Source organism: Natator depressus, chromosome 3 (genome assembly GCF_965152275.1).
Source record: "Natator depressus isolate rNatDep1 chromosome 3, rNatDep2.hap1, whole genome shotgun sequence".
Taxonomy (NCBI): domain Eukaryota; kingdom Metazoa; phylum Chordata; order Testudines; family Cheloniidae; genus Natator; species Natator depressus.
In genome coordinates, this window is record NC_134236.1 from 134,322,386 (window position 1) to 134,336,362 (window position 13,977).

General features: G+C 39.2%; 1 protein-coding gene across 4 annotated transcripts in view; it reads right to left on the bottom strand.

Annotated features, from left to right (window-relative positions):
* B3GALNT2 (beta-1,3-N-acetylgalactosaminyltransferase 2) overlaps nucleotides 1-13,977 on the bottom strand; it is a 65,697-nt gene that overhangs the window by 30,288 nt on the left and 21,432 nt on the right. For 3 of the 4 annotated variants that reach the window (XM_074948883.1, XM_074948881.1, XM_074948885.1), the window contains exons 6-9: nucleotides 10,032-10,142; nucleotides 7,750-7,828; nucleotides 5,154-5,337; nucleotides 2,643-2,768 (exon numbers count right to left, since the gene is read on the bottom strand). In XM_074948883.1, coding sequence (XP_074804984.1) covers nucleotides 2,643-2,768; nucleotides 5,154-5,337; nucleotides 7,750-7,828; nucleotides 10,032-10,142 — 500 coding nt within the window. Of the gene's footprint in view, nucleotides 1-423; nucleotides 676-2,642; nucleotides 2,769-5,153; nucleotides 5,338-7,749; nucleotides 7,829-10,031; nucleotides 10,143-13,977 lie in introns of those variants that run through there. The other variant, XM_074948884.1, reaches the window with a different exon arrangement.

Below are 13,977 nucleotides of genomic sequence, written 5' to 3' on the forward strand. Positions count from 1 at the left end.
TTACAATCTTGCCTTTGTCTTTACTGAATGTTAGCATATTCCGTTATTTTCCTACACAATGCTTGAAGAACACTTGATAACTCACTCGGATACTTGGTTGCTTATATAATGAAATGAAATGTCTCAGCTACTCAAGAAACTTCATAAGACATTTCGGCTGTGTCAGGTAGTGCCAAGCACCAGAAGTATCAAGGGTATGTCCACGCTGCAATCGGAAGTGTGATTGCAACACAGGCTGGCAAAGCTTTAACCTAACTAGCATGGCTAAAAACAGCAGTAAAGATGCAGCAGTGCAGGCTAGCACCACAAGTAAGATACTAGCATGCTTGGAGAGCCCACACCACTGTCTCTTCACTGCTATTTTTAGCCATGCTAGAATGGGTATAGCAGCCCATGCTAAAAATCACGCTTCCGACTGCAGCTTAGCCATAACCTTTAATCAGCTCCACCCTTCCAGTCCAGTAGGGCTTCTGCAACATGATGACATCCCCAAGACATCAGCATCACTGGTGAGAAAGTTTACAAAAGCGCTGCCAAGGGATTAGCCTAAAATTGCGTTTAACATTTCTACATCCCACTGAAGCCACATTATTGTACTTGAAGATGTTAACAGCGTCTCCTGTTAAACACCAGATGGCATGGACTGTGTACTTCTGGAGAGGAGATACTGGTAACCTGTGTAAACAGAGACAAGTAGTGGAGTTTAATCTGAATTTAAGATTCTTAATATTTTTCCTGTGTCAAGACTGCTTCCTGAATGGCATACTTTCCTCAGTTTCAGAGGACTCTGTTAAGCTCACTCAATTCACATTGGTCATTCTATTGAGCAGTGTGCCTGACTACAGTTTGGTCTTGGCAGTTTTTAGGTATCATCACAGGAAAATCATGGCTAAAAGGAGCAAGAGTTAAGGGGAAGTGGTGGCTCCATCTCTTGAAATCGTCAGATCCAAGATTGGATGCCTTTTTGGAAGATGTTTTAGTCATACACAAATTACTGGCCTCAATATAGGTGTAACTGGGAGAAGCTGAAAGCTCTCAGTCCGTTTGAGTTGGGAGTAGACAGCAGCGAGAATCTTAATGAGTTCATACAATGTGATATTTTGCAAAAAAGTCTGGGTGAGGTTTCAAGCCTGTCAGTCACCAGGACACGACAATAAGGATGGGACCTACCCTATGCAGTTGATACAGACTCTTTTAGTTTGAAGGTTAGATAAACCTTCCGGGGTAGGCTTGCTAATTATCATCATTAAAAATCTCTGAAGCCTCCTGTTTTTCTTTAATCTTAATTCATAACTAAGGGCCAAATTCTGAACTTTCATCCATTTTTACCCCCTTGACTTCAAGGAGTTACTCTTCTTTTACAACTTGAAGAGACCAGAATCAGTTTCACAGGGCAACCACCCTTAAAACTCATTTGACCAAACCTACCACTGATATCTCCGGACACCACCACTGAAGCCAAGGAAATTATGCCACAGATTAATGTGGTCCTGTGTATCTGCAGTTCTTAATGGGGTGACAACAGAGTTTCCATTATAAGCAAGGCCACTGCAAGATGAATGTAAATTCTGAGCCTAGACCCCTGGTTTCCCTGGCACACAAGAGTTGCAGCTTGGAACATTCTGGTGTTTTTAAACCATTTTCATTAAAATATGAGAGTGTGATAATCTAGTCTGACTTCCTGAACACCACCAACCATAGAATTTTACCCAGTAATTGCTGCGTCATGCCTGTAACTCCTGGTTGAGCTACAGTATATTAGAAAGACATCCAATCTTGATTTAAGATTTTGAAGTGATGCGGAATTCACCATATTGTTGGTAAACAATTCCAGGATTAATTAACCTCACTGTTAAAATTTGTATTTTTTTTTTCAATAGTAAATTCAATTTTCAGTGTGTCACAGACTATTTTATATTGACAATCCATAGCTTCCTTGTACAGCTGTCAGTGGGGCAAAGCTGGCATTTTAGCTGGTGGATAGAGGACAGTTGGGATTTCTTGGCAACTAGAATGATGTAGTAGGTGGTTTGGGATAAGCACATTAGCTGGATGTTTTGGTTACACGTTCAGTAGTAAAATAGGTAATATTGACTTTTGTCATTTGTAAACTGCAGAATACATGGCGCACCAGACTATAAAGCCAATTTTGTCCCCTCATACACAACCCTGTATTCTGAAAATACACAACCCATTTTCAACCAGAAAAAGTCACACTGGCCTGAAAAAAAAGGTAAAATTCAAAACAATGGTATGTTGGTACATGCTTGCAGTTTTTAACTTCATCTTATTTCTACACAGAAATATGTATTACCTACCACTTCCTATATGCTACAGAGAAATGTTATGTGCCACCCGACGCATGTTATAGCCCAGTATCAGAGGGGAAAAGGAGTTCTAGCTATTGTAAGGGCACATTCTAGAACAATTATTAGCTGCAACTCTGCAACTCAGGATCCAGACCTGCTCTGACTGAAGTTATGGAGCTTTACTAGTGACTTGAAGTGGGCACAAGGGGGGGGGGGGGGGGCTCCATAAGGCAACTGCTGAACTGAATTTTACAGCAGTAAAACGTTCCATAGACATATGGAGAAATTAAAAGATCCATGAAAACTCAGTAAGCAGAAGAGTTTGAGACTCACTTGCCCCACCAGATATTTGGCCTGTCGAGTTTTTCGTGCATTATCCTGTTGAACACAGCTTCCAAATTTATGTAACAGTCGTCATCTGTCTTCAGCAACAAATCAAAGTTAGCTGATTCTACTGTCCTGTTGCCAAAATAAAAATGGTGATGATTTACTGGGAAATAATTTTAAACTGCATTACAACTCCACAACGTAACCTGGATGCAACATGAACAGTGAAAGACCCCATTGGAAAGGTAAGCCATTTGTCCTCTTCCTTTTAAATGTTTTTTCTATAGACTGATAGCGAGGACTGTGTACTAGTTCTAAAGAAGAAACACATAGCTGTTGTATTATTTTCATGGGTTTGTACAAAGTATGAAAGGAACCTGAGGTAGGATTTTTGCTATCCAGTACAGCTGATGAGTTTAACTTACAATGAATCTATCTAAAACAGTACTGACCTCAAAAGAATAGGAACTCCTGCTGAGAACTACATCACAGCTATTAATGCCAGAGCTTGTATAAAGGGCTGGTAGTCCAGCTAGCCTTCTGTATGAGAACAGCTGGTTCAAGGGCAGTGCAACTAGGAAAGTTTACAAGGAATGATTTGTAGTAATAATTTGGTGCTTACCCTCTGTAAAGCACTCTCCAAATATTAAATGGGTAATCCTCAACATCCCTGTGAGGTACATACATTATTTTACAGATAGAGAAGCTGACTGTAAGGAGAAACTCAAAAGAATTAAAGTGAGATTATTCCTTGGTTTATCCAGAAAGACAGGCTATGTTTTGAAGGACATTCCTATATATTCACTTCCCCTAAGTAGCAAACTGTTTTCCTTAAATCCTTTATTACTGAAAAAGAAACAATTTTCTGCTAATGGGCAACCAGTCACCACAGAGAGTTAGATGACTTCAACTTTATTTCCCCTTTTAGCAATCAGAAGTGTTCTTCTGTTTCTCATTTGTGTATTCTACACTATTCGGCACCTTCCTTTGGTGGCTTTAAAAAAACCCAAACACCACAGGTAGCATTTAAAGTTATTATTTAACAAGGGAAGAATCAGCCCAAGTGCAACATTAGTAATTCCAGTGGCTTCAATTGTTACTCCTTATTTACAAGAGTGTGAACAGAGAACCAAGCCCATTGTCTTTACTGATGTGTAAGCATATATTTTGGAATATATATGCATAGTTGTAGGAGATTTGCTGCACATATCTAAACAGATCTCCTTAGACTATTTTTATGCAAGAGATGCTATAAAATATACTTGAGCTTTCAGTTAAATGTTCTCCAGTTAATTATCAATGCTATTTTTAAAGTTCCGATGACTCAGTTCTGATTGTATTACTCACTGAGGTCTTGATCCTGCAATGGGATTATTCATTTGTGTGTGTAAAGTTAAGCACATACCTTTGGGGATCAAATGTGAGTTTTGGGGAGGGGATTGCTGTTTACAAATAATAAATAATAATAATAAATACCCATATATATTGTAAACTGAGCTTAGAACTGGAACTATGCAATGTTCAAAATGTTCTGGTATTTGTTTTTGATAATTACTCATGTTCATATCTTCCAGTACATTTATGTTGTGCAAATGTACTGAAACTAAACAGAATTTAAAATAAAAAAAAATCTAATTTTTAGAATGAAAGGCTGTGTTTTTTCAGCTTTTATGGCTAACATCTCCAAGAAACCGAAACCTTTAAAATACATTTTACTCCAGGGAGTTTGCAGGTATTATCAATTGCTTTTCAATTCATGTTTTAGATTGATGCTTCAGTCATTAATGTTTAGACCCTATTTTCACACAAGACAGAGGGCTCTGGCAGGAGCAGGCAGCTCTTGTGCGACTGTTGTGATGACAAAGGATGCTCAAAGCTATTTGGAAGGCCTTTCTGGTCTGAGTGCTGAGCCTCTCCATGTTGGGTGCTTGGTCCCATGAGGCACTGAGCACTTCAAGCTGAAATCTACCTTGCAATGGAAATTGAGGGTGCTCAGGACCTAACAGGGTTGAACCCTTTGGTCATGATACAAAGCCCACTGAGGTCAACGCCAGTCTCTCTGTTGACGTCCATGGGCTTTTGATTAGGCCTTCTGTTTGTAAATCAGGCTGACAGCCAGCATTTAAAATTTAACCTGCTAGTCTTCAGATTGGTTTGTGATTTCATGTTGTTAGCAAACATCCCAGGTAAGGCTGTGGGCATGATTTAACCCTAACTTGCATATTTGAATTTGTGGAGCAGAAATCTGTTTTTACAGATATTTGGGGTGCGGAAGGGAAGGAGTTCAGTCAGTAAAGATCAATCCTAAAAACCGAGCTCTCACTTTTAATCACCAGATGGAGTAATACAATTTTGTCCTTTGTAGTGTGAAAACTAAACAAAACAAAAACAAATGAAAAGAGTAAATAATTTCCAGTTATAGTGTGTAAATTTTCAGAATACAGCATATCAGGGACTATCTGGCACCAGAAGTAACCAGGGAAATCCTTGATTAAAAAATATTTTTTTCCAACCTACCATCGGTAGAAGTTCAGTAATTTGGCTGGAACATTTCTGTAGGTGTCAACAACATCTACAAAAACAATATCATCATAGGCTCCGCTTTCTTCCTTCAATAATGCATCCTCCTCTTCAAGCTTTTTTAAGTGGTTTACAAACCTTTCAGGGCGAGTATGAAGGCTTTGTAAAAGACCATCACCTTCTAAAGGGGAGGAAGGAGAAATTATACATAGCCAAAATTACACATCTGTTAACATCCATGTGCAGTACACTACATACAGCTGTGTATATTTTTCTTGTACTAGAAGTAGCATATTTACATATTTATTTTATCAGTAAGCATCCAGCCAAAATCTGGATTTAGGAAATTTTGCAATTTTTTTAAAAAACGAAGGCACTAATTTTACAAGTTTACAATGTAAAATGATTTACAATGATAAAAAGTAAAAGTTGCAGACAATACTTTTTGGGGGGGAGGGGAAAGTCATACATATACCAAATTCACGGTCCATTTTGGTCAATTTCTCGGTCAGAGGATTTAAAAAAAATAATAAATTTAATGATTTCAGCTGTTTAAATCTGCAATTTCACGGTGTTGTAATTGTCAGAGGTCCTGACCCCAAGAGGAGGTATGCGGGGGATGCGAGGTTATTGTTGGGGGGGGTGGGAGGGTGGCAGTACTGCTATCCTTACTTCTGCACTGCTGCTGGCGGCAACGCTGCCTTCAGAGCTGGGCAGCTGGAGAGCAGCAGCTGCTGGCCAGGTGCCCAGCTCTGAGGACAGAGCCGCTGCCAGCAGCAGCGCAGAAGGAAGGACGGCATGGTATGGGATTGCCACCCTTATCTCTGTGCTGCTGCTGGAGGGGCACTGCCTTCAGAGCTGGGCACCCAGCCAACAGCCACTGCTCTCCATCCATCCAGCTCTGAAGGCAGCGCAGAAGGGTTTCAATACCGTGACACCTTCCCCCCGCAAAATAAGCTTTTGACACCCCACTCCCCCCGCAACTCCCTTTTGGGTCAGGACCCCCAATTTGAGAAACTCTGGTCTCCCCAATGAAATCTGTATAGTATAGGGTAAAAGCACACAAAAATGACCAGATTTCACGGTCTGTGTTGCGTTTTTCATGGCCGTGAATTTGGTAGGGCCCTACATATACCCTAATGAAAAAGGAACAGAATGCTTCTTTGCTCTAATGAAAGAATTCAAAAAAGCCTTAAGAATGTTTTATACAAATTATCTGGCATTCTACTCTCTACTTTTTACAGGATGAATAGAAGGGCTACCCAAGTTAATATCAGTTTATCCTAAGCACATTTACCTGTAGCATAGACAGAGGCTGAAAACCAGGTTCTCACATACTGCTCTGACAAGGCTCAACACAACCAATTTTCATGGTACACTCGTGCTGGCCTGTCCACGTCTACCACACTGAATAACCAGTTTTGCATAAGCATATTCAGGAAAAATCAGGGCAGGTATTCTGTACTACCTGAACTTTTAAGAATAGGGGGGAGGAGGCGGCGGCGGGTTTTACACATGGTTTCAATGCACTTTAAGATCCTCCTGCACAGATGTATGGGAGATTAGACTGCTCAATCATATCTGCCAGTCCTATCTACTCAGCACGGAAATGGTGCTTGAATGTGGTTTGGCGTCCGACACGGTATTAATTGTTGTGTGGAGTCAACCATGTTACAATCTGATTACACACAGCAAAGATCTGTAGTGGAGACAGGCACTTACTAGCTCAGAGGAAAGCCCAGAACTGGATCCATTATTCCCTTATTTTCCTCTTGTAGTAAAGCGTTAACTCACTGAAAAGTTTTTATAGGCTGAAGCTGGTTTGTGTGCCCCCAAACCACATTTTAAAACTAAGTTAGTTATTTTACTTATGGAAAATAAATTTCTGGTTTTCCTTATGTCAGGGCAGACAAGCCAGCCTCACTTTTGAAAAGTGTTAATACAGAGCCACCTCAGTTTTTGCATTACAGCAGCTGCTCTGTGGTGCCAGTTTAGATGCTTCAGTACTAGGTGGCCCAAAGACCATGCAGAGTTTGAAAGGGCTCCCAGAGGCTCACACACAACCTGCTGAAATGGGTGCAAAGGGCAACAGCATTGCTGGGAAAAGCAAGCCCACTGTAGCTTTAATGTCACCATTAGCCAACAGTTGCTCCACAGTGTTGCAAGATAAACTGCAGTTATTGTCTATTCTAAATATAGGGGAAAAGTGGTAACTGTTAGCACAAGTTGACTTCTTAAAGACAACGAGTGTAGAACTTTTTTCTTTAACTTGGTCTTTTGAACAAGAATTAAGGACGGGGACAGGGAAATCGTTTTGGACAGAAGGGGAAAAGGTTATTGTGTTAATAAAAAGACAGCAAAGAGATAAAAATTGGCTTAGCTAGGTGATAAGGAGCAACCAAAGATGTCAGCATGTCACCAAAATTTTACTTAGTACAGGACTTATATGAGAGAGGAATAAACTAAATGTAGAACTTCTTAGTCAATCAAATTAATATTGGACACAGTTTGATCATTCATTTCAGAGCTGTCGTTTAAATGTTCTATTGTACGAGAATAGAGAGATGCTCTACTACATTTTTTGCAGACTTACCTTGAATAGTGTAAATAAAGCCTCCTGCTATTCCTTCCACACCTTCTGTGAATTCATGTGGCCATGAACCTTCCCCTGTCTGTTAGAGATTGATTAAAAACATTACAAAAAGAGAAATATGTCAGTAGCTGTCAAGGTTCCTTCCCCACTCTGAACGCTAGGGTACAGATGTGGGGACCTGCATGAAAAACCTCCTAAGCTTATCTTTACCAGCTTAGGTCAAAACTTCCCCAAGGTACAAAATATTCCACCCTTTGTCCTTGGATTGGCCGCTGCCACCACCAAACAAATACTGGTTACTGGGGAAGAGCTGTTTGGACACGTCTTTCCCCCCAAAATACTTCCCAAAACCTTGCACCCCACTTCCTGGACAAGGTTAGGTAAAAAAGCCTCACCAATTTGCCTAGGTGACTACACACCCAGACCCTTGGATCTTAAGAACAATGAACAATCCTCCCAACACTTGCACCCCCCCTTTCCTGGGAAATGTTGGATAAAAAGCCTCACCAATTTGCATAGGTGACCACAGACCCAAACCCTTGGATCTGAGAACAATGAAAAAGCATTCAGTTTTCTTACAAGAAGACTTTTAATAGAAATAGAAGTAAATCAAAGTAAAGAAATCACCTCTGTAAAATCAGGATGGTAGATACCTTACAGGGTAATTAGATTCAAAACATAGAGAACCCCTCTAGGCAAAAGCTTAAGTTACAAAAAAGATACACAGACAGAAATAGTTATTCTATTCAACACAATTCTTTTCTCAGCCATTTAAAGAAATCATAATCTAACACATACCTAGCTAGATTACTTACTAAAAGTTCTAAGACTCCATTCCTGGTCTATCCCCAGCAGAAACAGCATATAGACAGATTTCAGAAAAAAGAAAAAGGCGTACTTGTGGCACCTTAGAGACTAACCAATTTATTTGAGCATAAGCTTTCGTGAGCTACAGCTCACTTCATCGGATGCATACTGTGGAAACTGCAGAAGACATTATATACACAGAGACCATGAAACAATACCTCCTCCCATCCCACTCTCCTGCTGGTAATAGCTTATCTAAAGTGATCACTCTCCTTACAATGTGTATGATAATCAAGTTGGGCCATTTCCAGCACAAATCCAGGTTTTCTCACCCTCCACCCCCCAAACACAAACTCACTCTCCTGCTGGTAATAGCCCATCCAAAGTGACCACTCTCTTTACAATGTGTATGATAATCAAGTTGGGCCATTTCCAGCACAAATCCAGGTTCTCTCACCCCCCCCCCCAAAAAAAAAAAAAAAAAAACCACACACACACAAACTCACTCTCCTGCTGGTAATAGACAGAGACACAGACCCTTTGTTTCTCTCCCTCCTCCCAGCTTTTGAAAGTATCTTGTCTCCTCATTGGTCATTTTGGTCAGGTGCCAGCGAGGTTACCTTTAGCTTCTTAATCCTTTACAGGTGAGAGGAGTTTTTCCTCTGGCCAGGAGGGATTTTAAAGGGGTTTACCCTTCCCTTTATATTTATGACAGTAGCGAAAGTTGAGCTAATTCCCTCTCTAAATACAAAGCTTGATGTAACAACTAAGAATAAAACTATTTACAGTACATGTTTTTAGATGGTTATAATTTTAGGATGAGATTTTTTAAACATGCCTAAGGGATTCAGGTGCTCTATTGCCATTAAAATTAATAGCAATGAGGCATCCAAAACAAAGGCAGCTTTGGAAATCGTAGCATTAATTTCTGTGTTCTATTCCATCCTCATATCACATTGGAAAGCTAGACCTGAAATTAAGAGGAAAGGGTTAAACTTTAAATGGCTAAAATATAAGGGCCCAGCATGCTGTTTGTGAATCAGCAGAAAGTGGTGACAAGGAAAGAGAATTCATCGCCTTAGGGTTGCAGTAACTGGGCAGAATTCACTGCTGGCAAAAATGGGTTCAAGAACAGTCTTTCATGCAGATTTCAGCTGCAGTGAATCTGACCCATTATCTTTGAAGTCCACAAAGGGGAGGGGTGAACTTTATATTCACGCAGAGTGGAAAATAGGTCTTTAATACAGTCAGTGGCACCATTTTCTTGGTTCACCAAAGGGCTGGATCCCAAGGTGGGTGTAAGTTGAAAATTAAACCAATAGAGGAAGCCAGACTGATGTGACCTGAAATGACTGGACATTTACAAAGGAAACCTAGGGAGCACAGGGAAATGGGACAGAAAAAGATCTTAAGTTAAACTTTTACCAAAAAATAATTTATGATTGGAACATAAGTAGTATGAAGAGATGACACACCGTAGAGACTCTGAGAACTCCTCCTCCATCATTAACCATCACTTTGTGAAGATTCCTAGAAACAAGGCCTTGAAGGTCCTGGCTTTCCCACACAATAGTACCTTCAAAACTCTGTTAAGAAAGCAAACCACAATTCACTATTAACAGGAAAAACACACACACACACACAAAGACTTTAGAGAGTGGAATCAAATGGAAGTATCACAATTTTAATTAAAAAACAGTCAATTTTATAATATAGCATAATGTTTTTACTTAGACTTCACTGCAATAAAATCAGTTCTAGGTAAAGTGATGCATCTATGAAACAGAACCAGACAATGTGCTTTAAGTCAAATAACTTATTTCTCTACATCACGAGTGATATTAAACTTTAACAGAAGTCTATAATGAAAGATTTTTTCCTTTTTATTTAAAATTTTAAAATTTTATTTAAAGGTGAACTGTAATGATTTTTAAAAACTAACTATAAAAACCAATATTACAAACAGAATACATTATAAGAAATTTGAAAATCAATGCCTCTTTTAGTTATCTGCCAAGACTTGAGATTAGGGATCTCTGTTGATCCTGCAACAAATCACTGACATCACCAAAACTTAGAGGGAAGCAGGGAATTTCCTTTCTTCCCTTGGTACAGGTGTCATGAGTTGTAACAGGAGAATCAGAGAACCCTGGCCTCAGTTCTTGGTATACAAGTAAAGGAGGAAATTATTGTCTTTTTTCCCTTTTTATTTAAACTGTATGACACTTTAAAAAAAACTTAAGATCCTACATCACTAAGAGGCTATATGTGTAACTTAGTTTTTAAAAAGCAGTTCAGTCCACCTTTAAACTGATTTGCTGAATGCTACATATTATCCATACAGTATCTCTCATATATTACTGTTATTTTCGGTTGAAAGTCTAAGATGGTTAGGAAGGGACAGAGGGAATGCAATATAAAAATAAAAGTTAAAGTAGTAATTTAAAGTTCTATCGTTTTTTTAGGTAATCCTGTTCTGGTCGAGAGACTACACACTGAATACATTAACATTAGTTTCATGAATGTTAAACCAAAGCAAATGATTTTGTTTAAAGCAATACATGATATAGCTTTAAATCAATTCCTCATCTTCTAAAACAAAAATTTTGACACACTGCACATAAAGGTAGCTATTCAAGCACAGAAACACCTCATCTTGTTTTAAACTTATTTACAAATGCAGAGAGATCCTCAATGTTTAGAACTGTTTGCTAACTCTCTGCTGCTGTATGCTTCAGATCCCACTCTTTGGTTTCCAGTTACCTGAGCCTCTCCTTTGACCTTTTCCCAACTCATTTCCTTGCATTATCATTTTCTCCAGACTGTGTCCTCTTACTGACAGATCCAAAACAGTCCAGCTTGATTTCTTACAACTTCCTCAAGCTCTTTAACATCCTCCATCAATAGGTCTTTTATGCTCATAGCATGCTTGATATTCAGTCACAGCCACACATTTCAAAAGTCTCATATCCTCCATCGTCTGTTGCTTCTAATTAGTTTTATCGTTGAACAATGGACCAAATCAGTACTCATCCTGGTGTGATCTTTGTGCTCAATACCTCCACCCTGCTTACTTCTAATTATTTGTCATTTTAATATGACAAGTGGACCATTACTAAGACTTTTTTAATGTCAATGGCAGGATTCCCCATCACCCTAGGCTTTGAAACCTGGATAGCAGCACTTACCAAGCATCTGTATTTACAAGGTATTTTAGTAACTGCCTTTTCCCACGGTAACAATTTTTGCTTTAGAGATCAATAAATCTGGGTTCTAGTTCTAGGTCTGCCATTTGACTGCATGTGTGCCGTTGGGCAAGTCACTTAGCCTGTATGTGACTCAGTTTCCTCCTCTGTAAAAGGGGATATGTAAATACTTACTATACCCACTTCAAAAAGGTCATCGAGAGACTTAATCAATTAGATGGTTGAATGCAAGGTGTTCTAGAAGTGCCAAATATTATTGCTTTACATCTTGAGAGATGTGAGCAAGTTCACTAATGACTTTAGCCTTCAGCTATTCTTATTCCAAGCTGCCTAATGGAAACTTCATCTGTAAAAATGCGGAAAGGAGAACATTACCAGCGCACACCATCTGTTTTCTCCCTATTTACAGTCCATCCTCTCTGTAATGGGAGAGCATTGGCACTTATTATGAAGATTGAACAGGTGGACTGACAATGTAATCCTGTTAAACTCCTTTCTGAATGTTACAGTGCCTTGCCTTTTGTTGTTTGGACTATTTCTCATTAGTAACAGTCAGCATATGGCACAGAGTCTCAATTCCATGTGAGTGGTCTGGAGCTCTGTGTAAAATAAATAAATAAATAAATAAATAATGCTTCTTTAAAACTTGTCTATGAATCCCTCCCTCATCCTTAGAAGTTTGCTGATTTGTGCTCGCTTGCTCCACAATCATCTGGAAAATGAATGACTGAGCCTGTCTTTGACAATCTGGCCTGCCAACTGCTTGTTCTGAAGTTATAATTCCCTCCATCTTTCCTCACTCTTACAAGGATGAGCCAAAAAAACAAACAAACAAACAAACAAACAAACAAACCAACAAACCAGCACTTTAGCTGAAAGACAGATGAAATTCTTTGGTAATTTGAACAATCCAATATTTCTTAATGTAGAGGAGTAGGGAAAGGTATTGTCTCATACCAATCTTGTAGCACTTAAACACTTCACTACAAACAGATCTCAGATAACTGGATGTCAATATATGTGCATTAAATCTCTTCTGGGTGGTCCTGAATGCTTCAGCATCTTAAATATCACAAAGACTATGTGACAAAGAGTAAACCCCATCAATCCAAATGAGAAATGTCATGTCATCCTGTAGATATACAATGCCAATAACATAATAAAAATATCAATATAAAAAACTTGGAGTTTGTCTCTTTTCTAAACAATGCTTCAGACCTTTTTTTCAATAAGAACGCAAAAATGTATCAGGGGAACACGGTCAAACTGGGAGGACATACCTAGTGGGGTCTTGCAGGGCTCTGTCCTGGGTCCAGTACTATTCAATGTTTCATTAATGACTTGGATAAAGGAGTGGAGAATTAGTTAATATATTTGCAGATAACACTGAACTGGGAGGGGTTGCAAGCACTTTGGAGGACAGGATTAGAATTTAAAATGAACTTGACAAACTGGAGAACTGGTGTGAATTCAAGATTAACTTCAATAAAGACAAGTGAAAAGTATTTCATTTAGGAAGGAAAAATCAAATGCACAACTACAAAATGGGGAACTGACTAGGCAGTAGTACTATCAAAAAGGATGTGCAGGTTATAATGGATCACAAATTGAATAGGAGCCAACAATGGCGAATATCATTCTAGGGTGTATTAACAGGAATGTCTTATGTAAGACACGGGCGGTAACTGTCCTGTGCTACTTGGCTCTGGTGAGGTCTCAGCTGCAGTACTGTGTCCAGTTCTGGGTGCCACACTCTAACAAAGATATGGATAAACTGGAGAGAGTGTCCAGAAGACAGTGACAAAAATTATAAAAGATTTAAAAAACCTGATTTATAAGGAAGGGATAAAAAACAAACCTTGGCATGTTTAGTCTTGAGCAAAGATGACTGAGAGGGGACTTTATAAGTCTTCATATATGTTAAGGGCTGTAATAAAAAGGGTGGTGATCAATCGTTCTACACACTCACTGAGGGCAAGACAAGTAGTAATGGGCTTAATCTGCAGCAAGGGAGATTTAGGATAGATATTAGGAAAAACTTTCTAACTACAAGGATAGTTAAGCTCTGGAGCCGCCCTACACCATATTAGGCTTCCAAGGGAGGTGGAATCCCCGTCATTAGAGGTTTTTAGAACAGGTTAGACAAACACTTGTCAGGAATGGTCTAGGTTTACTTGATCCTGCCTCAACACTAGGGGATGTACTAGATCACCTC